The sequence below is a fragment of the Eremothecium gossypii genome, chromosome II (genome assembly GCF_000091025.4).
Source record: "Eremothecium gossypii ATCC 10895 chromosome II, complete sequence".
Taxonomy (NCBI): domain Eukaryota; kingdom Fungi; phylum Ascomycota; class Saccharomycetes; order Saccharomycetales; family Saccharomycetaceae; genus Eremothecium; species Eremothecium gossypii.
Genome location: NC_005783.5, coordinates 575,326 through 601,152, shown reverse-complemented (window position 1 = coordinate 601,152; position 25,827 = coordinate 575,326). Strand labels below are relative to the sequence as shown.

The 25,827-nt window shown below is 46.6% G+C and overlaps 8 protein-coding genes and 3 non-coding genes across 11 annotated transcripts; 6 read left to right on the top strand and 5 right to left on the bottom strand.

Moving 5' to 3' along the window:
* Positions 1 to 232: 232 nt before the first annotated feature.
* Positions 233 to 6,661, top strand: CDC39 (CCR4-NOT core subunit CDC39; the record flags this gene model as incomplete). Its single annotated transcript, NM_208412.2, has 1 exon — positions 233 to 6,661. The coding sequence occupies one exon, from the start codon at positions 233 to 235 to the stop codon at positions 6,659 to 6,661; it is 6,429 nt and encodes a 2,142-aa protein (NP_983059.2).
* A 217-nt stretch (positions 6,662 to 6,878) lies between these two features.
* On the top strand, positions 6,879 to 9,248 carry AGOS_ABR111C (uncharacterized protein; the record flags this gene model as incomplete). Its single annotated transcript, NM_208411.2, has 1 exon — positions 6,879 to 9,248. One exon carries the CDS (start codon positions 6,879 to 6,881, stop codon positions 9,246 to 9,248), a length of 2,370 nt encoding a protein of 789 aa, NP_983058.2.
* Positions 9,249 to 9,439: 191 nt separating this feature from the next.
* HSL7 (protein arginine N-methyltransferase) lies at positions 9,440 to 11,803 on the bottom strand (the record flags this gene model as incomplete). The annotated part of the gene is made up of 1 exon (NM_208410.2): positions 9,440 to 11,803. The coding sequence occupies one exon, from the start codon at positions 11,801 to 11,803 to the stop codon at positions 9,440 to 9,442; it is 2,364 nt and encodes a 787-aa protein (NP_983057.2).
* Positions 11,804 to 11,945: 142 nt separating this feature from the next.
* CKS1 (cyclin-dependent protein kinase regulatory subunit CKS1) lies at positions 11,946 to 12,305 on the top strand (the record flags this gene model as incomplete). The annotated part of the gene is made up of 1 exon (NM_208409.1): positions 11,946 to 12,305. The coding sequence occupies one exon, from the start codon at positions 11,946 to 11,948 to the stop codon at positions 12,303 to 12,305; it is 360 nt and encodes a 119-aa protein (NP_983056.1).
* Positions 12,306 to 12,383: 78 nt separating this feature from the next.
* Positions 12,384 to 19,358, top strand: MEC1 (protein kinase MEC1; the record flags this gene model as incomplete). The annotated part of the gene is made up of 1 exon (NM_208408.2): positions 12,384 to 19,358. The coding sequence occupies one exon, from the start codon at positions 12,384 to 12,386 to the stop codon at positions 19,356 to 19,358; it is 6,975 nt and encodes a 2,324-aa protein (NP_983055.2).
* Positions 19,359 to 19,464: 106 nt separating this feature from the next.
* NVJ2 (Nvj2p) lies at positions 19,465 to 21,984 on the bottom strand (the record flags this gene model as incomplete). Its single annotated transcript, NM_208407.2, has 1 exon — positions 19,465 to 21,984. One exon carries the CDS (start codon positions 21,982 to 21,984, stop codon positions 19,465 to 19,467), a length of 2,520 nt encoding a protein of 839 aa, NP_983054.2.
* Positions 21,985 to 22,317: 333 nt separating this feature from the next.
* Positions 22,318 to 22,412, bottom strand: AGOS_AgSNR51. Its single transcript, NR_149396.1, has one exon. It is a non-coding gene; the product is annotated as an AgSNR51 (small nuclear RNA).
* A 75-nt stretch (positions 22,413 to 22,487) lies between these two features.
* AGOS_AgSNR70 lies at positions 22,488 to 22,524 on the bottom strand. Its single transcript, NR_149417.1, has one exon. It is a non-coding gene; the product is annotated as an AgSNR70 (small nuclear RNA).
* A 158-nt stretch (positions 22,525 to 22,682) lies between these two features.
* Positions 22,683 to 22,762, bottom strand: AGOS_AgSNR41. Its single transcript, NR_149386.1, has one exon. It is a non-coding gene; the product is annotated as an AgSNR41 (small nuclear RNA).
* Positions 22,763 to 23,528: 766 nt separating this feature from the next.
* AGOS_ABR106C (uncharacterized protein) lies at positions 23,529 to 24,473 on the top strand (the record flags this gene model as incomplete). Its single annotated transcript, NM_208406.2, has 2 exons — positions 23,529 to 23,544; positions 23,611 to 24,473. 2 exons carry the CDS (start codon positions 23,529 to 23,531, stop codon positions 24,471 to 24,473), a joined length of 879 nt encoding a protein of 292 aa, NP_983053.2.
* A 398-nt stretch (positions 24,474 to 24,871) lies between these two features.
* TWF1 (twinfilin TWF1) lies at positions 24,872 to 25,804 on the top strand (the record flags this gene model as incomplete). Its single annotated transcript, NM_208405.2, has 1 exon — positions 24,872 to 25,804. One exon carries the CDS (start codon positions 24,872 to 24,874, stop codon positions 25,802 to 25,804), a length of 933 nt encoding a protein of 310 aa, NP_983052.2.
* Positions 25,805 to 25,827: the final 23 nt, after the last annotated feature.

Below are 25,827 nucleotides of genomic sequence, written 5' to 3'. Positions count from 1 at the left end.
CTCTGGAACGAGAAGAGAACCTCAACATAAGATAACAACTTGCAACAATCACGGCGTAAAGTTAACCCCCCCCCTCTATCATCACGGAGTGGTAAGTTACTTCGATTCCTACTGCAGAAGATTATTGCGTCTGGCAAGAGTTCTGTGTTGACTTGGCAGACGGCCCATAATATATCTGCGAGCTCAAGGCACAGCATACTAACGCGATTTTACAGACTCACCACTTTATTTGATGCTAAATCTGCAAATAGAGCAACAGACTGAAGAGGATATCAGAGCTTCACAGTCAATTATTGCCCATATCAACGTTTGCATCGCGCTACTTGACGAGTCCAACAAAAAAGAGGTCGAAGCGCAAGTCAACTCGATTTTGGAAAAGTCACCGTTATCTGTGTACATCAGCTACTGGAAGAAGCTAGTGCAGCAGAGCTCGCAATACATTAAGGAACACCAGAAGCTGGATTTGCGGAAACCGACGCATTATCTGCTGTACAATTTGTTCCGCGACATAGTACATAAAAATTCGGAAACAGTCGAGGTTTTAAACAGTGCCATCTTCGAAGACGTGGCGTTTCTGGACCAGCAGCATCTAACGAAGAAGGAGATTTTAGCGGTGCTAGATCCCACGGAAGACAAGGAGGTCATTCGCAGGCTAGAGCCAGAGGAGTATATTAATAAACTAAAGCGAGTCAAACAATTACAGATGAACACCTTCCAAGCGCTCCAGGATTTTGTCCTCAAGGAGAACCCACACACGCTCGAGGAAATTTTGGCGAATCTCCTTCTGTCACTTGAGGGAGAAAGCTTAAATGACTTTATTGCATTGATTCTATCGGAGATTCTCTCTCCAGGTTCACAAGGACTACAATCTTCATCTAACAGCTGGTTTACTCCAATTGCTGTTGCGGAAGCCACGCAGCGTGGGGCGCAGATATCTAATGCACTTTCTAAACTCAACCCGTCCGCGGTCAACTGGAATCGTGTCTTCAATTTAATGTCCACGAAGTACTTCCTGAACAGGGTCATTGCCCCTACATTGGCGTCTCTCAGTGCCACTTTCAGCGCATTAGGTAACGGTTTGTTGATTGATCAGTTTTTTAACTGCGATTGGAACTTAGTCTTTAAACTAAATCTGGCAATATTGCTTCATCAGTGGAATCCTCAGCAAGGCTGCATCGATTTACTACAAACGAAAGACTTGAGGAAAGTCTCTAAAGTACTCCCAAACTCAAAGAACTCCTTGTTATATCTCACATCGGTATCGAAGCTCGATATTGAACTGTTCTTATCAAGAGAGGAGTTTGGCTCCAGTCCTATGTTCCAATTATTCCATGATTGTTTCTTCGATGATTACAATATTGTTCCCGAATATTTGGCCTTGACTTTGATCTCAGAAACGAAGCATTTCAGTCTTATGGTTGAAAATAAGGCGATTATTAACGAACTATTGGTCACTCTAATGGTCCAAGTATTTGAAAAATCTCCGATGGTATTTGGTGAGCTTATCAAGAAAATCCCCAACCACAAGGTCATTGAAGTTGGAAGAATCATAATTAACAAGGATACCACCCCGCTTGCTAATTTTGTACAGATCCTTTACGAGGAAAAAAAGCTGGAGGATTTTATCAGAAGTATTCCGTTTAAAGAATCGCTGAAGATTACTCCTAGTGCTAGGAAGGTGGGATGGACTGGCTTTGAGGAATACATCAAGTCCAAACTCTCCCCTGAGTCTGTCAACACTATTATTGACTTCATTGATCTTCAAGCTAGTATGGATGATCAAAATACCCCATTTAGGTCGTCTAGGGTATACGATCTTTCAGCATTGCATTTCGTTGTTACTTTACTGGATGCTTATACTTTACCAAAGGAAACGAGGAGAAGACTTAATGATGTCGAGTACAAGCTTTTAAATACGTTTCCGAGGTTGATCAACTTTGGACATGGGCATGATGAAGCGATTTTGGCGAACGGCGATTTAGTTCCTATTGCAACTGATGTCGAAAAGGAAATGCAAACGTATTTGCAGAAGATGTACAACAAGGAAATGCAGATAAAGGACGTGGTGGATATTCTGAGGAAGCTAAGAGATAGTGATAATTCTCGTGATCAAGATATATTCTCTTGTATTACCCACGCTGTCATAGCGGAGACTAAATTTTTCAAGGAATACCCATTGGAGGCTTTAGCAACCACATCTGTATTATTTGGTTCAATGATTCTATTTGATCTTTTAAGGGGATTTGTATTGGATGTTGCGTTCAAGATAATTGCTGATTTTGCAATGGAAGGGCCTGAGTCAAAGATGTTTAAGTTTTCTGTTCAAGCTTTATATGCGTTTAGGATTCGTCTTCATGAGTTCCCTGAATTTTGCCGGTCCTTGGTTGATGAAATCCCAAGCCTCCAATCGCAGCCTCAGATATTCCAGATATTAGCGGAGTCTGCTGCACAGACTAGTGGAAAGGCGTCTGGTAGTGCTGGTGCTTTCCCCCAAATCCCAGATATGATTACTTTAAACTATTTTAATGTTAATGAGCTTCCAGTTAATGTCCCCCAGGAGAACCCTGCACGTGAAATAACAGAGAAGGTTCTGTTTGTTGTTAATAATATTACGATGGATAATTTTAGCGGAAAGATTGCGGATCTAACAAACCTACTTGAGGAAAAATATTATGCGTGGTTTTCCAATTATTTGGTAAACCAGAGGGCCAAAACCGAGCCCAATTACCATGAACTATATGCTAACATGTTGGAGGCAGTTGACTCAAAACTGCTGCACAAATATATGCTGAACTCCACCTATAAGCAATTGTATCTGCTTCTCTCCACTAAGGATATTTCATCGAACGATAAAAATCACTTAAAAAATTTGGGCGCGTGGTTAGGAAATATCACCCTAGGGGTAGATAAACCCATCAGACATCGTAATATTGCATTCAGGGAGCTCTTACTGGATTCCTACAAGAAAGGCCGCCTCGAAATTGTTGTTCCTTTCGTCACTAAAGTGTTGCAACAAGCGGCAAATTCCAGAGTTTTCAGACCTCCAAGCCCGTGGACAGTGGGTATTTTGCGTGTATTACTAGAACTTAATGAGAAGGCCAACTGGAAATTGAACTTGACTTTTGAGGTTGAGGTTCTATTCAAAGCTTTGGGCCTGAAATTGACTGATTTGAAACCTTCAAAGTTTGTAGATATCCCAGAGGTAACTGAATACCTAGCTGGTAACCTTCGAACGTTAACCATTGAGCAGCAGCAGATTGAGCAGCAGCAGCAGCTAATATCTATGCAAACATATCAACAACAGCTTGCGTTGCTACATCGACAGCAACAGCAACAACAACAACAACAACAACAACAACAACAACAACAACAACAACAACAACAACAACAACAACAGCAGCAGCAGCAGCAGCAATCGCAGCAACCCCAGCCGCAGCAGACCCAGCAACAAATGCAACAGACCCAGCAACAGCCTCAGACTCAGTCTACTGCCCACCAGCAAGCACAGGCTCAACAATCCCAGCAACAACAACAAATGCATGCCATGTCTAATAACGTTAATTTACATGGTGAGCAACCACCAATGGATGGAGATGGTATCTTTAATAACCTTGTTGGCCAGTCCGCTTTTGTTACACATCCAGATCTGAAACTTTTGTTCATGATGGCCATGTCTAAGGCTATCAGAGAGATTTTAGTACCAACTGTTGAGAAGTCAACGAGTATTGCGGTGATCACGACAATCAGTATTATGCTAAAGGACTTTGCGACAGAAGTGGATGAAATAAAACTAAAGACAGCAGCTATTGGGATGGTTAGAAAATTGGCTCAAAGTCTGGCGCACTCCACGTCCATTGAACTGCTAAAGGAAAATATTCGTACGCATACTCAGGCATTGACACCAAATCTAATTAGTATCAACATGAATCATTCTCCATTGGAAGAACTGAATATGGCGATTGATGACAATATTAACAGTGCATTGGCTCCAATTGAGAAGGCAGCGATGGATAAAGTTACACAGGATATCGGAGATCAGCTGATGCAAGCTATAGCTATCAGGCGTTATCATAAAGAGCGGAGGTCTGATCAGCCATTCCTAGCTCCCAATGCTAGTAATTATGCCTTAAGTTTACCCGAACCATTGGGTTTAAAGACAACAGGTATTACGCCGCAACAATTTAGGATATATGAGGAATTTGCGAAGTTGAGTGTTGTTCCTGAACAAGTGATGCATATGGCGCCAAATCATGCGGTCTCTAGCCAACAAGTGGCCAATAATCAGCTTCTTCAGCAGCAGAAAATTCTGCAACAACAGATGCAGCAATCTCAAACTCAAATCCAAACGGATGCTACTCATCAGCAGCCGCTCCAGCAACCTCTAGCTGCACAGCCGCAAATTCACCCACCACTGAATCGTATTCAAACCGAATTAGAACAGAATCAGAAAGTTCTTGTTCAATTCATGGATAGGCTGGTTCTCCATATTAAAGAGAATGCAGACAAGAAACTTTCCGACCTAGGAAGCGACAATGCCATTAAGGAAACGATCTACCAGATTCTGACCTTTATTGCCAGGAGTGCACAGAAGGATCAACTTGCATTGAAGGTATCCCAAGCAGTGGTAAACAGCTTATTTGGTACAAGCGAAAGCGTTCTGTGCAGGGAAGTGCTATCACTCTTATTAGAGAAATTATGTTCTCTCTCAATAGTTGCCAGAAAGGATGTCATATGGTGGTTGGTATATGCTTTGGACACTAGAAAGTTTAACGTTCCAGTTATCCGCGCTTTGCTTGAGGTAAACTTGATAGATATTGCCGAGCTGGATGCTGTTTTGGTTACTGCAATGAAAAATTCGATGGATGGTGCAATCAGATTTGCTATGGATCTTATCAGAGATACCACTTTGTCCAATAATCCAATACTTATGCGCTTAGACTTTGTCTGCACCTTAGAATACTTGAGGCTGTTTGACCTCGAAGAGACAAGAGCCTTTTTCAAAGAATTCGAAGAATGTAAAATCATGCCAGTGGCCAAAAATACTAAAGCCACAAATAAAGAACGTATATGGCTAGTTTTTACTGAATGGGTAAAGCTGCTACAGCGAGTAAGCAGTAATGATGTTGTGACCACTGTTTTTATGCGACAGCTAATGGATCGTGGAGTTCTAGACTCCAGTGACAAAACTATTGAGTTTGTGAAAGCTTCTCTAGAACTAGCGGTGAGTTCTTTCAAGGAAAGTGACCCCACAGGAGAAGTATTCACGGCTGTTGATGCTTTAAGCAATTTGATTGCCCGTCTACTGTACCTACAAGACTTTTCGCAAACTAGTAGAACAGATTACCTAAACTTGATCTTTTCCACCGTGACGCTCGTGTTTGCTAAAGATCATGAAGTTAACGACTCAACTTTCAATGAAAGGCCTTATTTCAGATTTTTCTCCAGCTTATTGTGCGAGTGGGAGTCTTTGAGAGGTCATAATTTTATTAAGATAAAGGATGAGCAATGCAGGAATGAGCTTTTATCTTTTGATACCGATTTCTTCAATACTTTTGCGTCGTTCTTGCATTGCTATCAATCAATTGCCTTCCCAGGATTTGCCTTTGCGTGGATTACATTGATATCTCATCGGATGTTTTTGCCGAATGTCCTTCGCCTACCTAACAATGCAGGCTGGCATAGTTGTGTTTTGCTTTTATCTGACCTGTTGAAGTTCCTCTCTCAATATATTAAAAAAGAGGAGACGTCGGACGCCGTTTCTGTTGTTTACAAAGGTACGTTGCGTATCTTTTTGGCCATAGCAAACGATGTCCCTGAATTTCTTGTGCAGAATCATTACGAGCTGATCAACAATGTGCCGAGATCTTGTATTCAGTTGAAAAACATTATTCTTTCGTCATTTCCTAAAAAAATGCTACTACCAGATCCCTATAGGACCGATCTAGAGCTTGATCGTCTAGAGCTGTGCGAGCAACCCCCTAAGGTGTTCTACGATCCCGTTCAAGATCTCAAGAACTTAAAAAAACCAGTGGACAATTACCTCCGGATTCCATCGGCGTCCCTGATTAGGACAATATCCGCCGGCGTCCTCAGATCTGAGTACGAATACGAAGCAGGCATTGGCTACGACATTAACACTGTCGATGTCAAGCTTATCAATGCTATTGTCTTGCATGTTGGAATTGAAGCTGCCCTTGAAAAACAGAAGACCAGCTTTAACGCGGTTTTCAGCACCAACGCGACATACTACACTCTCCTCAGCTCTTTGATCAACGAAGGTTCCATTGAAGTTAAATTCCATGTTATTCAGGCGATGGTCAATCAGTTGAGATATCCAAATGCGCACACCCACTGGTTTAACTTTGTGTTAAGAAACATGTTCGTATCGGATCAGTGGGGTGATCAGACCTTGGACGTCCAAGAAATCATCATCCGTAGTCTTCTAGAACGGATTATAACCAGTAAACCACATTGCTGGGGCGTGGTATTCACATTTGTTAGCCTCTTGCGCATGGACAATATCAAACTGCAGGAGTTGCCATTCATTAATGATACACCGGAGATGAAGCTCATCTTCCAGAACTTAAGCAAATATCTTGTTAACTCGACCAACTCTAATGATAAACAGTCTCATGAGACTCCATTAGAGCAACAATCATGATCTACATGGTACAAGCATGTTATATCCACTTCACTGACCTATATATTATATATATATTATACTTGACATATAAATACTGTTATCACGTGATGAAATCGCCAGCTGTTGAGAATATGTATGGTGAAATGAGTGAGCCCTTTTAGGCAGGACCGTTAAACGAATGTAGTCCAAGCAAGCAGAGACCACTAAGAGCGATATACTAAGAGGGATACACTTGATGAACTTTCAAGAGCCGTGGTCCGCTGCCACAAATGCGGACGGCTTTAGTCTCAACAGTGACTCACGAACTCAAAAGGTCAAGGAATCCTTAAAATTGCTGAAGGATACTTCAGATCCATGGTCAGCGCTAGCGTTGCTTATAAGTGAGGAGGAGAGCCAAGTTGGTCGTTTCAAGCAGCTACTCCAGCAAGTAGCGGGTCAAGTTAACGACATTAGCAGGACATCTGTACCTCTGCTTGTGTACGCGATTGTGTTCAATCATCCCGAGTATATCGAGTTGCTACACGAGACAAGGGATCTGGATGTCAATATTGCAGATGGGTTGACATCATACTCTCCATTAATGTGGTGCTTCCATTTACAACAGCAGGAGTGTTGTGTTGAGCTACTGAATTACCAGGATGAACTGCAATTTGATTACCGCAATAGTAGCAGCGCCACTGCTCTCGACTTACTGGTCCCGGGGACTGAAATGTACGAATTTGCCGAGCACCATGGATTATTAGAATTAAAACACTCTCCAAAGGTTGAAGACATATTTGGATCATCTGGGGACTTATACAAGGCGCCTGTTAGACTTGACGAACTTGATCGGACCATGAATGATAAAATTCGCCTACAGACGGTTGGTTTAGCTGTTGCAGATGAGGCGGGTATATCTGCTAGTTTATATCAACCGCCAGATACTGGGAGGCCCACTACACAGGAAGCTGCTACTATTCTCTTTGATTACGAGCGACTTTTACCTGGCCAATTTATCGAATTTGCAGACTTTGATATTATCCAGATTTTGGACACACTTGTTGATTTGCCTCAGCGCAGGCCACATGATACTGTTTGCCCAGCTGCACTGATATTCCAGTGTCTGCGCTATGCAAGAAGGAAAAGTCAGCGTTCCGAATTGGTAGAGAGTACTTTTCACCTGTCGATCACGAGAATCTTATCTTCTCAACAAGCAAACCTTGGTGGAGTGGTGACAGGAAATAACGGCGATATAGTAAGCCTGTCATATTGGCTAAGTTGTCTGGCGTTTCTGTATTACTTCCTGTATCGGGATGAAACATTCTTTCGCACGCATCCACTTCTCCTGCAGGAGCTCATAAATGCAATGCAATCTTTAATGATGGAGTTATGTTCTTCCGTCCACTCTCGAGTGGAAAAACTTCTCGTACCCGCAATTCTGTCTCACACCACTATCATTGATGTAAAGCAGACGCTTTATAAGAAAGACTGGAACTTCTTCAAGAAGAAGAGACAGTCGCATAAAAAGGGGCCAGATTCATATGACGAAATCCTGCGCATGTTATATCCTCCCTCAATCGAGGAACAGATGAAACCTGCTCCGATAAAAATTGTCCAAATTTTTGGTGCACTAGCTTATGTGTTAGAATCCCATCAGGTGCATCCGCTTCTATCGATGCAATGTCTATCAACAAGTATTGAATGGTTTTCCACGTCTATATTTAACATCATGGTTAGCAGTAAAAAATATCTGTCAAGGGCCCAAGCAATGCAAATAAGGCTAAACCTTTCAACAATTGAAGATTGGGTTAAAAACCATGACATGACTGTCCCCAAATCTAAAATGGTTGATACCTTTATTTGGGAAAGATTCCCATACACTTTGCTAAAGCCAATCTCAGAAATTAATCTGAAGCAACGGACACTAAGAAATATAACGATGTATGCTCCCGTTAAGAAGGAAGAGGAACTTGTAATGGATCCAACAAATACCCTGTTCTACTACCAGTCATTCAGCCGTATTGCACAGATACATCTAGAACCTGTCCACCAATTATTGCAATGGCTACAAGTGGCCTCCTCTATTGATGATGAGGCCTCTCTATCGAATGCTATGAATTTATTAAATGCATTAAATCCTGCGCAATTACTAAAGGTGGTTGAAAAATATCGCTATGAAGTCGATGAAAAACGGTTTGACTCTAACCTCAAGAAACAGCTGGCTAATATGGCTAAAAATGAAAGCTGCAGTGTGCTTTTCCCTGAGAAAACGCAGCCGTTGGTGATTTTGCCCATGATGAGCGAACTCACTGAACTATATGTCACCGTTCCCGATGCATATAGGTTTGTTCCACTACTACCAGATGATGTCAGAGAAGATATTGAGATTCTTCACGAGCGCAACGTACGGGACAGATCTTTGGAAGTACAGCAGACGAAGCAAGAGCCTTCTATTACTGATGACGAAAATGAGGAGGATGATACTAGCTCAAATGATCATAGGAAGAGCACCACGTATGAACCTTCAGAGAATGGCAATATATTTGGCACAATAAATGCACCTGGTAATGCAATTCAACGAGGTGACTGGCAAGAATCATCTACGATTGAAGAAAATCCATGGTAACATACAGCAAAGCTTTTATTTTTTAGATAGTCATTGTTCAAGTATTACATAGTATGCGGAAGCATAAATAGAAATGTTGCTTTTATGTTAGCATAGCGCGAACATTTCAATGACCTTGTTTCCACCAAATCGGTCGGAAGTGATCATGAGAAGTGAAATTCAGTTGCCACAGTGCTAGCCACAGAGTGGCATTACAATTTAATCATGTAGGCATGACCGCCAATATTGTGTAACTCAGTGGTATTTGTCCGTACTCTTACGTGATATTCTTCATAATTGGAATAGTCCTTATCTTCATATTCACTATTGTTATAATCCCCCTTATTAGGTTTTTCTGTCATAGTTTGGCCCAATTCGTGCACATCGTGCACACTCTGCCATCCAGTTAACTCTGGACTAATAAATTCGCTCTTCCCTACAAATGTCCTTTTCAGCAATTCCGTGGACGCGCTGTTTTCCTCGATATTACCGTCATATTGAGCTTCCCGCGGCTCACCGAGATCTCCAGCATTTAATATGGTAGCAGTGTTTTGTAAATCTAACATGACACTGTTCAGTCCATCGTGTTTCTTCGACCTGGTGAACGTATCTTTAAAGTTCGGCTCAGGTTTGCTGTTTAGCAGCTGCTGTGTTCCTTTCAGAAAGCTACCAGGCTTCCGATCTTGCGAAATTGCGTTATATACGTAGCTGCTCAATGACCACTCATACCAAACACCTCTCATGCACCTATTCCGCAACATTGTTAGCTCTAGCTCAGTATCATCGCCCACAAACATTGGATATAATAATGGGAAGAAGATAGGCGACCAGGATGACATATTCGGAGTGTGTCCGAGTTTTGAATCAAGGTCGACACTCTTTCGGCGACCATCAGAATCTGGCGCGCTACCGCGTAATTTAATTTTACAATCATCAGGAAGAATTGATAGACGGATATCTCCATATATTTCAGCGGTGAAAAAGCCCAGCAAGCCATGGACTTCGCCCTTGTGCTTTATTTTCATGTTAGTCACCGTGGAGCGCGCGGTGTTGGAGGTTCCACCAGGGTGCTTGAAACTCCACAGCTCATACACTTTGGTTGACAGAAGGCAAGAAGGAACATTGCGGACAACCCAAGGAGATTCAAGAGCATTGTCCTCTTTGTTCCTGAGCATCTGATACAGTAGCGGTGCTGAAACTGGCGCCACATACGAGGTGTATGATTGTGGGATGAAAATTGTCCGGTCTGTGCAGTTCGTCTTCTCGAAGGCCTCAAGGCACTCTGGAGCCAATTCATTACAGCCAAAAGATCCCAGCAATTCACTGATGCACAAGTCGAACTTGACCTTAGAGGACCACTCCCGCATGTTTGCGGATACAATATCAACCGAATTACCCCATTTCTCGATGTTCTTTTTCTGCAGGTGTATGACGGCCTGCGGGTTCTTCTCAAGAGCAACTAACTTAAATCTAGATATTCCAAGCTGCCTTAGACAGGTGTAGGCGCGGTCAACCAGCCCGCCGCGGCCTGCACCGACCACAATGATGTTCAGATCATCGTGTAGCCACATCTTGTTCATGGTACTGCGAATGGAGCGCAGCGCCGCGGTGATCGCCTTGGCGTAGAGATCGTACTTCGTCTTGTCCTGCTCGAAGATCTGGTACACCTCGCTTGACAGGTCCACTGCATGCGGCTGTAGCGGCTGCATTACACGCGGCGCACCATCCTCGCCCGGCGCCTGCAGCAGCGCCCGGTCGCCCTTCTTCAGCAGATAGTTGATGTACTCCAGGTAGATCGGCTCACCCCCGCGAACGCGTTCCGCGTGCTTCTCTATGCCGTGCAGCACAATCGTCAGCTCGCCCAATACGCTCTCCGCGCGCCCGTTCAGCCGCTGGAACAGCCCGATCAGCTCCTGGTTGTGCTTGTGCAGCACCGGGTAGTTGTACTGGTTCGTCGCGAAGATCGACGACGACACCAGCAGGCACGACACCGGCTCCGCGAGCCACCGCCGCAGCACGTGCCCCGGCGTCCGCCCTCGCGGAACCGCAAGCGTCGCCGTCAGATTCGGGTGATACCGGCACAGCCGCCGCACCGTGTTCCACAGCTCCCACGTCGACAGCGGGTCCCCCGCCTCGAACAGGGGCAGCGACACAGACACCAGCGGTGGCCCCCGCCCCGCCCGCGCCAGCAGCCGCCCCAGCCGCTGCGCGTACAGGTTCAGCCGCCCCAGCTCTCGCGGCGGCGCCACGATCAGCTGCTTCACACCCTCCGCCCGTGCGTACTCGTACTCGTGCTCCAGCACCCGCAGGCTCACCTCTCCGATCGCCGGCTCCGCGCTCTCCAGCTCCAGCCACGGCGCCGCCAGTCCCAGCCGCCCCGCCCCGCCCCCGGGCCCGCCCCCCACCTCCGCCAGCTCCGGTGGGCTCACTGCAACCCCGGCGGCCGCTGCCGCCCGCACCGCGTCCCGGTAGCGCCCGTTCGTCACGCCCTCCAACACGTAGTCGTACTTCTCCCGGTACGCAGCGCCTTCTAGCACCCCGTGGCCCTTGATACCCACGAATACGTTGCTCTTCATCGCCGTCTCGCCCTGCCTCCCGCTACCGCTCTGCGTTCCTGATTCGCGCTGCTGCTGGTGGACCACCGCAGTAAACAAACAAGCTTCCACGCGCGAAAAAATTTGCCCCGTAAACAAACCTCACGAACGCTACGACGGCGGCATGTTCTCAAACCATCCTTTCCAAGGTAGAAAGCTTAGCGACCAAGAGCGTGCGCGTGTGTTGGAGTTCCAGGAGTCAATCCACTACTCGCCGCGCTACTCGGACGACACGCACGAGTACCGGCACGTGATGCTGCCGAAGGCCATGCTCAAGGTGATACCCTCCGACTACTTCAATTCCGAGACCGGGACGCTGCGTATCCTGACGGAGGACGAGTGGCGCGGGTTGGGCGTGACGCAGTCGCTGGGATGGGAACATTATGAGTGCCACGCGCCGGAACCGCACATTCTGTTGTTCAAGCGGCCACTGAACTTCGAGGCGGAACTGCGGGCGGCGCAGCAGCAGCAGTATGGGCGGTAGTGTGTAGGTGTGTAGGTGTGTATGTGCGCGACGCGTGAAAAACTCCCAACCACTACGGCGGCGGCGGGCGGCGCGGCGATGGACGGACAGACGAGGTATCTGGACGAGCTGGTCGGGGCACTGCGGGCGGAGCGGGCGCAGGGGCGGGCCGGAGGATACGCCGGGGAGTTTCCGCCGCGAGAGGGGGGCGGGCGGGCACGGCGGGTGGCGCGGACGGTGGTGGCGAAACTGGCGGACGCGGAGGTGGCGGACGCGGCGTTCTGGCGGGCGTGCGAGGCGCTGGATCTGGTGTTCACGGGGCGGCCCATGGTGCTGGCGGAGGCGCTGGACGAGGAGGCGGGGGTGTTGTGGGCAGTGCGCAGCTGCTGGCGGGTAGCGGCGGTGCACTTCGGTCGGCGGGAGCGCGGGTGGGCGCTGCGGCGCGCGTCGAGCAGGTGGGTGCGGCTGTGCGCGGATCTCTACGGGCAGCGGTGGCGTGCGCGCGTGGGCGCGGAGCTGGACCGCGAGCTGTGCGCGGGGGAGGCAGCGGTGCGGGCGGTGCTGGGCGGCGGGCAGGAGGCGGGCGAGCACATGCGGGCGCTGCGAGCGCTGTGCGTGGCCGCGGAGTGGGCGGTGTCGCGCGAGTTCTGGTTCGTGACGGGAGGCGCGGAGCGCGTAGGGCTGCGCCTGCAGCGGCTGGCGCGGCTGGCGCGCTACATTGGCGACGCGGTCGAGTTGCCGCTGGCGGAGTACGAGGAGGTGCAGGTGCGGCTGCTGGGCGTGTCTGTGCAGGCGTACCTCGAGCCGGACCGGCCGGGGCTGGGGGAGCTGCGCTTCGCGCTGGAGCAGCTACAGTACTTTGTGCGCGGCAAGCACCTGCGGCGCGAGTTTGCGGCGTGGAGCAGGCTGCTGCTGCGGCTCTACGTGCGGTGCCGGAGCGACCGCGCGGCGCTGCTGCTCGTGCGCGAGGTGCTCGTGCTGGATGCCGCAGAGCTGCCGGAGGCGGCGACCGACGCGCAGCGTAGCCTCCAGCTCGTGCGCTACGACCTGGAGCGGCAGTTTGCGGCGGACCACGCCCTGCGCTGGGACCCGGCGCTTAGAGCCAAACTGCTGGCCGCGGGCACGCCGCCAGTGATTTTGGAGCCGTTTACGTCCAATAGGCAGCTGGAAAAGCTGCGGCTGCGGGTTCTGTGCGACTTCCAAGTAGGCGACAGCGCTCTGCTTGTGCACCAGTTTTCAGCTGCAGGCGTGCCGCTTGGCGCGGACCCTGTGGCGCTCTACACCCATCTAGACGAAGGCATTGCACGTGCGTTCGGGCGTCAAGATACCGAGGCTCAGGTCCGGTACCTGTCGCTGGTGAGGAAGCTGGCGTGTCTCGAGTCTCGCAAGCCCTCGCCTGGCTTTGACTGTGACCTGTGCGATCATACAAATCTGTGGTTGCCACGTGAGTCCATTGATCCTTCACGGCCAGAAGCAGCTAGTGACTCTCTGGCGTTCAAGCTACTGGTAGGATACTATTTAAGAGAACAGCTTGAATCCTCCGGAGAGGCTCTTGTAATTGGAATCCTCATAACATTGCGGTCTATTTTTACCCACTTCCAGCCGCCGAAGCTCGTGGAGAACCACTACGGCGATATGGTAGATGAGCATGGCTGCATACAGCTTTTCCGCATGGCCTTTATGAGTCTCAACCGGCATGTTCGGATCTTGAGCGTCCTGTTGATCCCATACTGGAATCTCAGCCGCTCCTATAATGCAGACGAGCAGCAAACGGCATTGATTATCAAATTTCTCCAGAGAAACCCAGATCCCCATATCACAGAAACTTACCTCATGGCGTGGACACAATTGACACTAAGTACTTCCGGTGAACTCTTTGACTCTTTGCTACTGAAACTTATTGATATCTTTAACTCTTCCAACTTTGTTGAGCATGTTGTTATGGCTTCTCAGCTGAAATTCATTGCTCGCGTGTTGAACAAAACTGCCTACCAGCTGCTCTCACCAATTCTGCCCATACTCTTGAAACAGATAGGGAAAAACCTTGGGGAAAAGAAATTGAGCCTTGAACGGCTGCTGAACCTGTTGGAATACTCTGCAAAGACAGTGATAGAAAACTTTCAACGGTATATAGTACCCTATGCCTTGACACAATATAAAGGAGATGCGTTAACGGAAATCGCCAAAATTATGTGCCAGAACAACGAGCCCTCTATGGTATCCGAACAGAAAAAACGCTTGCTAGACCGGAATAGCAGGCAGATCTTTGCTGTTGCCCTTGTAAAGCATGGTCTATTTTCCTTGGAAACAATTGAAACATTGTTTATCAATAACGATCCTACCTTTGATCGAAGCTACGTCGCTGGGTTTCTGCCAGATTACAAAACGCTAGCTGAAGTGCTGAAACTATTCAAGCCAGTTGAGAAGGTCGACTCCCCAATGAATGACAATGAGCGTGCAGTATTGAGCTCTCTAAGGTTTCTCTTCCTTACCAACTTCTCTGTAGATAAGCACCGCGGATCAAAATTCAAAAATGTAACTGAATGGACCCAAGAGAAGGAAGCAGTTTTCCAGAAGAAATTGAAGGACAATATACTTGGTATATTTCAGGTATTTTCCAGTGATATGCACGACATCGAAGGTAAAACCACTTATTTTGAGAAGCTACGAGTTATCAGTGGTATTTCATTTCTCATAAAATATGCCTCTAAAGAATGTATTATATCTGCGCTGGCACAGGTGAGCATATGTTTACAGACTGGGCTTGAAATCCCTGAGATGCGGTATAACACGTTAAGGTGTTGGCTTCATCTCGTGAAGTATCTTTCAGAGGAAGAACTTTCAACGGTGATAGATGTGCTTATATGCTTTATTCTCCAGAAATGGGATGAGTTTAGCGGAAAGATACAACAGGCGGCGATAGATATCCTGGATGCATTGATACTTGAAAAGCAAACGTTGTTAACCAATTCTCGACCATATATTGTGCTCGCCTTTTTGAATAAAAGTGAACTCCATATATTTGAAAACCATGGCTTTTTTGCAAGAACAGCATCGAAGTTATTGAAGAATACGAATTGGGTTTCCGTTTTTGTATCTAACCTGAAAAGCCACAACATTTATGTTATCAAACAGACCTTGCAGGATATTCGTCTATTCTTGGAGAAGAAACAGGATGCTGGGATAGATATTAAGCTCATCTCGAAAGATGGCAAAAATATCTCTGAGTTACTTGGTGCGCTACTTGATACCTCCCACAAGTATAGAAACAGCGATCTCATCATCTGTGAAACATGTGCATTGTGCATAAGTATGATTGGAGTGTTAGATGTAACGAAACATGAACTACAAAGGTGCAACGTTTATGATAATGATATTTGTGATTTCAATAACCCAACCCAAACTACCAAATTCTTGATAAACATAATAAACGAACGATTAGTTCCATCATTCTGGCAAAGCGAAAACCCCACAAAACAGTTATTTGTTGCCCTAGTGATTCAAGAATCGCTCAAGTACTGTGGCCTGAGCGCTTCATCATGGGATGTAACAAAACCAGATCTATATCCGAATGAGTCAAAACTATGGAATAGATTTAATGATATTTCCAAAACGACACTTTATCCCCTATTATCGTCATTGTATCTTGCGCAGTCTTGGAAAGAATATGTCCCGCTCTCATACCCATCTTTTAAAGTTAAAGATGGATACTCTACTTGGATCAAAAATCTGTCGCTAGATTTACTCAAAACTGCTACTGAATCCAGTCACCCTTTACATGTGTTTTCATCCCTGATAAGAGAAGATGATGGTACGCTATCCGATTATCTACTACCATATATTATTATGGACATCATTATAAAGGCTGAGTCCGGTACTAAGTACTTTGATTACCTTCAAAATGTCATTAAAGACTTTGAGTACATTTTTAATTACACATTGTATGACTTGAACCATTACCAAATCGACGGATTAAAAATGTGTTACGACTCGATATTCCGTGTATTCGAGTATTGTAAAAAGTGGGTGAATCAATTTAGACAGAACTATAGTAAACAACATGGAACGTTTACTATACGGGAGGAGAAGTACACTCGAATGCTTAACCGAGCAGGCAAGTTTGCTGATATTATCCCATCACATGTCTTAGCTCAGAAGTCATTAGAGACAAACTCTTTTGAGAGGTCTGCATTATACTTGGAGCAAAGTTATCGTGAAAAATCATCTAATGGTTTACAGGATGATAAGCTACTGCCATATTTACAAACAACGTACGCCGAAATCAATGATATCGACGCAGTGGTAGGTGTTTTGAAGGTATTCTGCAGCAATAACTTGACTTCGCGTATTGAAGAACTGCAGTATTCTGATAATTGGAAAATGGCGCAGGATTGTTTTGATGCTCTGGGTGATTCTTTATTAAACGAGCAAGGAGGCGTTGAAAACTCAGTTCCAACAAGTCGAATGCTAAAATTGATGTACGACCATCAATTGTATGATCAAACGCTTAAAAAGCTTGAATTAAATATACCATCCAAGAAAAGGCAGCTGCCCCTAAACCTCGATGAGTTCTATAACATGGGAATTGAAACCGCTTCGCTTTCGGGAAATATTACTGAATTGAAGATCTGGATACGGCGAATTGAACAATTGGAGACTTTAACAGATCCCAGCATACTTTTACACTATAACCTGGCGAAATCTCTATTGGCAGTCCTAGAGGGTAAAACTGACATGATTGAAACGCATTCTAAGTACTGCTATAGGCTTATTGGTTCACATTTCACTACACCGTCGCATAGCACTACCCTTTTGAAAAGAAGAAACTTGTTTATTAAACTGCATGGTATACGTGACAATAGCATTCTTTCTAAATGCAGCACGGATATCCAGTTCAATAGATCAGTGCGTAATCTTGCTGTCAGGTTTAAAAATGTGGGTAGCGATTTTGAACCTAACTTCTATTTACTTTCTATGAGGAAAAGTCATAATCTGATGAGATCTGAGGAGTTTGTCAAGCAGGATCTTGCAGATACTTATTTTAAGATGGCACAACTAGCCAGGGAAAATGATAGATTAGATATTGCAAGTGACTGCCTAATGCATGCTTTAAAGCTCGAGCATACTGAAGCAGAACTAGAGTATGCAGAAATCCTATGGAAGCAAGGCGAGAAAGAGCTTGCACTAAAAACTGTGGCAGAAATTCACCAAAAGCGCAAGGGAATCAAAACACTCAAGGATAGGGATCGAGCTAAGGTGCTATTAAAATATACGGAGTGGTTAGATTTATCGAATAATGCCACTTCCGTGCAAATTTCTCATCAGTATAAGGAAGTAATAGGTCTTGATAAAGATTGGGATGAACCGTACTACTCCTTCGGTCTCTATTACAGCAGGCTATTAGAGAAAAAGCGCGCGGACGGGTTTGTGACAACTGGATCGCTAGAATACAAGGCAATAACCTATTTTCTCAGTGCCTTCGAAAAGAACACAGTAAAAGTCAGAGAAGCATTACCTAAAGTTATCACATTCTGGTTGGATACCGCGAGCCGCTCAGTTGAAAGTGGTTCTTCGGAAGGTGAATATCACTTCAAAAGATATACGAAGGAAATTTGTAAATGCATTGATGTTGCGATACAAAATTGTCCAACGCATATCTGGTATACAGTGTTAACTCAGTTGCTTTCCCGACTACTGCATAAGCATACTGATTCAGCCACTTTAATAATGAATATCCTTTTAAAGCTAACGCTTGAGTATCCTTCTATTATGCTTTGGTATATCACGGTCTTACTAAATTCTCAGGAAAATAAGCGCGTTCACGCAGGGAAACAAATTATGGATGCTATAAAGAAGCGCATGCCAGATAAATCTTCTTTGATTTCGTCTGCAATATCTCTAGTGCAGGCTATGACAAGAGTTTGTATTAAGGATGTTAAAAATATGTCTAGCAGGAGTGGTAAATCCCTGCAGAATGATTTTAAGTTTGATATCAATCTTGCTCCCTCTGAAATGGTGGTTCCTGTAAATATTAATTTGGCCAACCTATCTCCGTCTTATGCAGATACATCGGGTAAGCACGGTTCCTCAAAAAGAGTTACCATTAACTGTTTCACGCCTCACTATAAAGTTTATTCATCACTAAAAAAACCAAAGAAAATCAACATCATAGGTTCCGATGGGGAACTATACGGTATTATGTGCAAGAAAGAGGATGTGCGTCAAGATAATCAGTATATGCAGTTTGCAAACATGATGGTGTTCTTGTTGGGTAAAGACTCTGAGTCTAGGCGGAGGAGTCTGAATATAACAACGTACGCTATCCTATCCTTAAGGGAGGATTGTGGTCTAATAGAGATTGTGCCCAATGTTGATACTATCCGCTCCATTTTAATGGCAAAATATGATAGTATGAAGATCAAATACACTCTGTCAGTATTATACGAGAAATGGAAATCCGTTTCAGAAGAGCAAAGGCTGGGGTTTTACAAAAGTTGCACAGATACATTTCCCCCTGTATTATACCAATGGTTCCTTGAAACATTTCCTAATCCGATCCGTTGGTACAACGCGAGAAACGCTTTCGTTAGATCTTATGCTGTCATGGCCATGGTTGGGCATATCCTGGGCCTTGGGGACAGACATTTAGAAAACATATTATTGGACCTTCAGACTGGAAAAGTCCTTCATGTAGATTTCGACTGCTTGTTTGAGAAAGGAAAGACATTACCGGTGCCAGAAATTGTGCCTTTTAGGCTAACTCAAAATATACAAGACGCCTTTGGTGTTACTGGAACAGAGGGCACTTTCAAGAAATCTAGCGAAGTTACAGTACGTGTCATGAGAAATAATGAACTTGCCCTGGTTAACATAATTGAAACTATAATGTACGATAGGAATATGGACCATAGTATCCAAAATGCCCTTAGGGTATTAAGGAATAAAGTTCGTGGTATTGATCCTCGAGATGATCTCCCCTTAAGTGTCCCTGGACAGGTCGATACTGTCGTACAACAAGCAAGTTCAGACGAGAATCTTGCTCAAATGTACATTGGTTGGTTACCATTTTGGTGATTGTTTTATTTTGATGTTTTTGTCAACTGTATTGTTTAACGCGATTTAGCTTTTTGAACTCTTTTCCACATTTCGAAACCAAATAAGTATATACCTATAATACTAGTTAATGCGACCTAGGGGGCAAGTCAGGAGGAATAAAGGGAGCCGGATCTTTCGCAGGCTCACAGTCCTCAAGCTGAGATACGATCTCCTCATTGGGAACCACTGGTAATGGCCTTAAACGAGCAAAAGCCTTCGGACTGACATTTTGTCCATTAACTAGTATTGAGGAAGGAGTGGTTGAAAAAACCGTCGCAGCTGCGGCAGTGGCCATATCAGGTACTGCAGGTGGTTCTCCCTTATTTTCTTTGGTAAATTCCTTGAATTCAGGAACTTCTGATATTGTTTCCTTTATAGTAGTTGGCGGACTATCCACCGGAATAGAGTCACTGGAATGGGCCTGTTCCTGTTGACTATTCGCAGAGAGTCGCCTTGACATTGCAGAAGTTGGTGACACCGGTGTCATGGGACTTTGCGAGCCGAATGGGTAGGTGGCGTTCAGATTTGGCGACTTCGGAGCATCAAAGGACGTAGCTCTAGCCCTATTTACAAACATGTCCGCACTTGATTCAGCTGATGACTTCATGAAATCATCCCTAATATCAGATTGCGATTTGAGACGAGGATGACTTCTCCTGTTAGAGATCATTTCAGGACCGACTGGTTTAGGAGGCTCTGGAACAAAAGGACCATGCTCCGCCTTTTGCAAGATATCAAGTTGTGCATCAGTTACTGCATCCCTTGCATTGTTAACCTGGTCCTTATACCACCGCCCAATCTTCTTCATGCCAGTCTGGAAATATTTCTTGGATGTGGTAGAATCTAATGAAGAAGTTGATTCGACCGAGCGGATGCTCGCATCGGCAGTTGTCCTGGCCTTGATCATATTCTTTAGGTTTCCAACCCTATGCATCGTCTTAGTTTTCAAACTGCCATCTCCTAATGACTCTCTTTCACTAGCACTATCCGAGTCGCTTGAGTGGTGTGCTTCTGCCGCCTTTCTTAATGAGCTTGAATTCAATTCGTCATCTGAGGGTTTTGAGGAGAATGAGGACTTTTGATCAGGAGAGAGGCTAGGGGAATGAAGCTTTTCACTAATTGACGCCGATGGAGCAGAAGCATCAAGTTTTCCTGAAGGGATATTCGTGGGGACATTATCACTACTCTCCCCAGAGCTTGAAAGCTGCTGTGGAGCTTCTGATGGTTCCTGACGTTCGTGCATCCAGATACCACCGCGGTAGATTTCATTCTGCGTGGGATAGAAAACCATATCGTCCATATACGGTAATACAATCGACTCTCTGAGTGCCTCCTTGAATTTCGACTTGAGAACATTGATTATCATGTTCGAAGAGAGTTGCCGGGTGCTGACAACCGGTTCGATATCAAGGTTCAACAGGGGCTCGGACTCAAACGCGTACCACATCCTATTGGACGGAGGAGGTTTAACCAAAAGTATCATCGGGCCCTCAAGCTCTCGCACGGTCATAGCCAACTCAATCGCAACCTCTCTGCTTTTGAACCGGGAACCAAGGTTGATATTCACCTTAGTGGAAATGATAAGCGATAGGTTTCCACGGTAAACCAGATTGAAACGTATCTTAGTCTGTCCCTCCGGTGCAAATTCAAGAAGTTTAGGGTTCGTTATCATGGGAGCAGCGTTTCCAACATCAATATGCTCTATCTTGAAGTCATCCAAGAAGCCCGGTTTATTTATCTTGGTCAATTTTTTGTGCACTTTCTCCAGTAACCAGTCATTCAACATCTCAGTCTGCTGTAGCGACAAGAACAAACGGCTAATCAAAGTATTTAGCCACTTGGTTGCAAACTGGCCCTCAGTTGAGTTCACCGTTTGAATTAGGTAAAGACTGTCCTTGGTTTTCAAATGCGCGGTTTTGGCGGATCTGGCCGGGTCAAGAAGTGTACCTGAACTGCTGATCTTGGATGCATTGATGAGAGCAAAGTACCAGTCCTCCTTATCGACGTTGTTGTCAACATAGACAAAGTACTGGTCCGCGGGGCCGATATCCCCCCCCGTTTCAAACTGGAGCTTACCGTCCTCGTCGAGATAGGCCTTACCGTTCTTGCAAATGGAGATGCAGGTCCGGTTGGTGAAGAGCGAAGCATCAGATAGCTCGGCGCTACTGTCGCGCGGCCACAGGGTCACGAAGGAGTTCTTCAACACAATAACCTGGAATACATCAGTGTTAGGCGCGTCGCTCTTGTAGAGGAACAAGTTCCCGTGCTTCAGCACGGCGTAGAACTTCTTCTTTCTCTTCATCTTGTCCCGCGTGGGTAGCGCGTCGCGCTCCGGGCTCGGAACGCGTTGTAGCTCCGAGGTATGGTAGTAGTACTTGTTTGTCACGTACACCCAGCCCTTCTTGAACGCGTCTACGCCCTTCTGCTCCTCCAACTCCCCGACCTTGAAATCTGGATCGCACGCTGCAAGCACCGCTGGTTCTGTCGTCCGCCTGCCCCCCGAGCCCTTCGGTTTAGAGGCGATGTAGAACGCAGCTAGCGCGCATAACGGGAAGAACGTCAACCCCCCGAGGAGGTAGCTTATCACAAAGCTCCATAGAGACATCAGTAAACGTCTTCTTGCTTACACTAACTCGCGTCCCCTAAGGTATCTTGTTCCTCTGCTACCTTTAGCTGAAAGATAGGATCGCGCAACTATCACTCTTGCCGTCTGTGGCAAGGGTGCTGCCAAAAAGCTTTCTGGCGTTTCACTTAATTCTGCGACCCCTCCTGTCGCAAAAGGTTGCGTAGCTAAATTATGTATCCTAATTCCGAGACGTCATACTAAGGGGGACTAAGATTCCCTGCCCCGAAACAGAAATGGGCTACACAGATTCCGTCCGCAGTGACTATCACGGGCTGGGATCCTTAAGGTTTCTTGATGATGCTGGTGCTGCGATCAGAGTCATTAAATCAGTTTTTTGTAAGTGTGTTCATCGATGTGCAGTAGTTAAACTGCACCCTTAGACAGTGTGAATAAAAAAAATCATCACAGCAACACCAGCATTCAACAAGAAAGCGCACATCTCCTGATGTGCTGCGGCAGTGAACATCGCGCGCACAAGACGCAGTCAGCTATCTTACGACCACTCATCAATTCTCGGCTGCCAACGCCCCGAAATTGTACACTGGGGCGCGCCTACTGGCAAGCCAGTGGCAGGTCGATACAATTATGTCCGCCCGGTCGGAAACAGTCATCACGCAACGCATGCGAGCACGGCTCACTGCCACTGAGGCTCGGCTGCTCACCAGGCTCATACAAGGCTGAAACTTAACGATTAGAGAATGTCGACACGTAGAAACACTATTCAGTCGGAACAATTGGTGATCTCACGTTAATCATTGCCAGGTGAGGTTGCCGATACGCTGTACAGCGCTTCCCAGCTGGGTAGCGCCGGCCAGCGCGCGATCCGTAGCTGCTGTCAGGGTGTTAGGCATCTGCGTTCCGGCGGGTCCTTTTATAATTTTTCAAATTTCTCGAGCACAGAGCTCGGCGCACCAATCAGAAAAAAAATATTTCCTTTTCCGGCGCGGCGGAAAAGAAAGATGCAGCTCGAGGCATTAGGGCTGTGATGGACCGCCCAGCAAGCATACTTGCAGCGTGCCATCTCTGTGAAACAGGAGACGCTGCTCTGCCCAGGCAACAGCGCACGGATTCGGTTCTTCTGCTGAAGATACAGCCACGCGATGGAGAAGCGGCATGTTGCATGCCAGCGCATGCCGTAATGCTTCGGATGGTGACACTCGCGCGCCAGCTAGGATCGCTGGCGCCGATGCGCCGTAGTCAACGTCGCCAGCGCAAGAAAAAGAAATACGGAAAAAGAAAGTGCCGTCGCAATGTATGGCTATATATATAATGATACAGTATAAGATATAACGTTCCAGCGGCATTAGGACTGACGTCGGGTGGTTGTGTATCCCTTATCCCTACTACAACAAGAAGCCATCCAGGGGATTGGCTGAGCACATAGCGGAATATTCTGACGGTGCGCTCAACGGAGGTATACTGTCCTTTGATAAAGCGCAAGAAACAGAAGTAGCGTGTTTATTACTGTGTATTCTCGTCGGATCATAGTGGTGTAACGTTTTTAGCGAGTACTTGTGAGCACTATGCCAAGCACATCACGTATGTTGCAGCAGGGAGCGACGGCGAGTCGCAGGGCCGGGCGGCGGTATACTAACGAGTATGTAGAGACAGTGGGTAGCGGGATGACGGCAATGCGCGGCAGCAAGCGGCGCACACAGCAGTTCCAGATTACAAATCACATTATCACTACGGATGTGATCTCGCCGCTGGTGGCGGACAACGGAGGGGACGAGGTGGCGCCAGGCGAGGGGGCGACGGAGGCTTCGCAGCAGCCTGCATTCCGGGCGGAGGCAGCGAGCGCAGCGGGAAGCGAGCACGAGGATTCGGACCTTGACGAGCTTTTCTCCCCGCTGCATGAGCCCTTTTCTTCATTTAGCGAGGGGGACGAGGACGAGTTCGAGTTCCTCAACATGTCCTATCCGAAGCGCTTCACACGCCAGATCAACTGGGATGCCAGTGACGAGTGCGGAGCCAGCGCGGCCGCCGGCGGAGAAGAAACGTATATGGACCGGGCGTCTTCCTGGGGGCCGATGTTTGACAGCGACGACATCATCGTAAGTGACAGCAAGGACTTCTGGAAAAATATAGAAACCTCTTCTTCTGTCGACGAGCAGCTGCCATTTACTGACACATGGTCCTGGAATGATGCGCCGGCGCTAGGGTCAAGCACGAGCGATGCGCTAGGCCCCTCCATTCCTGTTGCTGCTGCGGACTCGCTGGAAGATTTCATTAACAGCAACATTTCCTCCGACGCCCACCTCCCGCCGGCGGGCGATTCGTTTCAATACAAAATTAGGAAGTTGACATTCCGGGATTCCGACGGCACTCTATCGCTCAGTGCCTCGAGCAGTGGTAGCCGCAACCGTATTAGCAAGAAGCGTATAAAGCGCAAGGCTATTCGTCGCAAATCCGCTGTAAGCGAGATGTTCTTTCCCGGCGTCGGCATTGGCGAGTTCATGCTACTGTAAATATATACCATTCTACTGCATTAATCCAGGATGGTGTTCAGTTGCCACGGTTATTAATTTATTTTCTGATCCTTTACTAGGAATCTAAGCTCATTATGGATACTATTGATGCGTTGACGTAAAACGTTGCTTCGTAAGAGAATAGCTTCATTTTACAAGCAAGCGATAGCTATGTTTGCCTGGGAAATATGGTTACACATATTCGTCGTTTCCTGGTAACCATGGTTTGTAAATATCATACCTTTCCTTCGATTTTAAATATTTAATTCTCGTTAGACCTTGCTTGTCGCTCAACGGTTTTCGATCCCGCCTGACGCTGGAAAAAGGGACACATGAGCCACTAAGTGTTAGTAGTGCCGAGCGGGTCACAGAAAGCTGCGCATTAAGAAGGGATCAAGATGTCAACTCAGTCCGGTATCAATGCCTCCAAGCATCTTTTGGATGAACTCAATAATAGGGGGGACGACGGCCTTGTCATACTCGGCCAGATCGACGATCGCTCGACCGAGATCGAATACCGAAAGGAGTTCCGGTCTGTGGGCCAGCTACAAGAGTACCTCGAGCTGAAGCCCACCAAGCCATGCTACCTATTCATTCGGGATAGTGACATATGGCAATTCGTCAGCTACACGCCAGATACGGCCCCCGTGCGCGAAAAGATGTTGTACGCCTCTAGCAAGAACACGTTACTCAGGCAGGTCGGGACCAACAAAATTGGCCGCAGCGTAATGGTCACTGAAGTGCACGAGCTTGCGGAGCGGCCATGGGCTGCGGATGAAAGCCCGAAAGCCTACACGGAAGATGAGCTCATCAAGACAGAGGTTGACCGCAAGCTAAATTCGGAGAAGAACATCAGTGGTGGTCGTAAGCTGGTTTCCATGTCCACTGGCGTTGCGTTCAAAATAAATGAGGATGAGCTCCTCTCAGATTTGATCAGCAATGGAACCGCCCTGATCTTTGAGATCGACCTAACGGATGAACAGATTAAACTTCGGACAAAGAAGACCCCCGGTAGCGCGAAGGCACTAGTGGCGGCTATGGACCGCGACAGACCGAGCTACACCTTGTATCAAGATGAGGGTAGACTATTTTTCATCTACACCTGCCCATCGGGGAGTAAGGTGAAGGAGCGCATGGTTTATGCAGCGAATAAGCAGGGCTTCGCTAATTACGTCAATGACTCCGGCTTCAAAATCTCAGAGACGTTCGAAGTTGGGGACCCTGAGGAGTTGGAGCTAAGTGCGCTAGAGCCACAGTCTTCACAACCAGCCCAGGAGGATTCAAAGCCTAAGTTCAATCGGCCTAAGGGCCCACAGAGAAGGAGTAAGTAAGCAATAAATAACTCTACTTATTT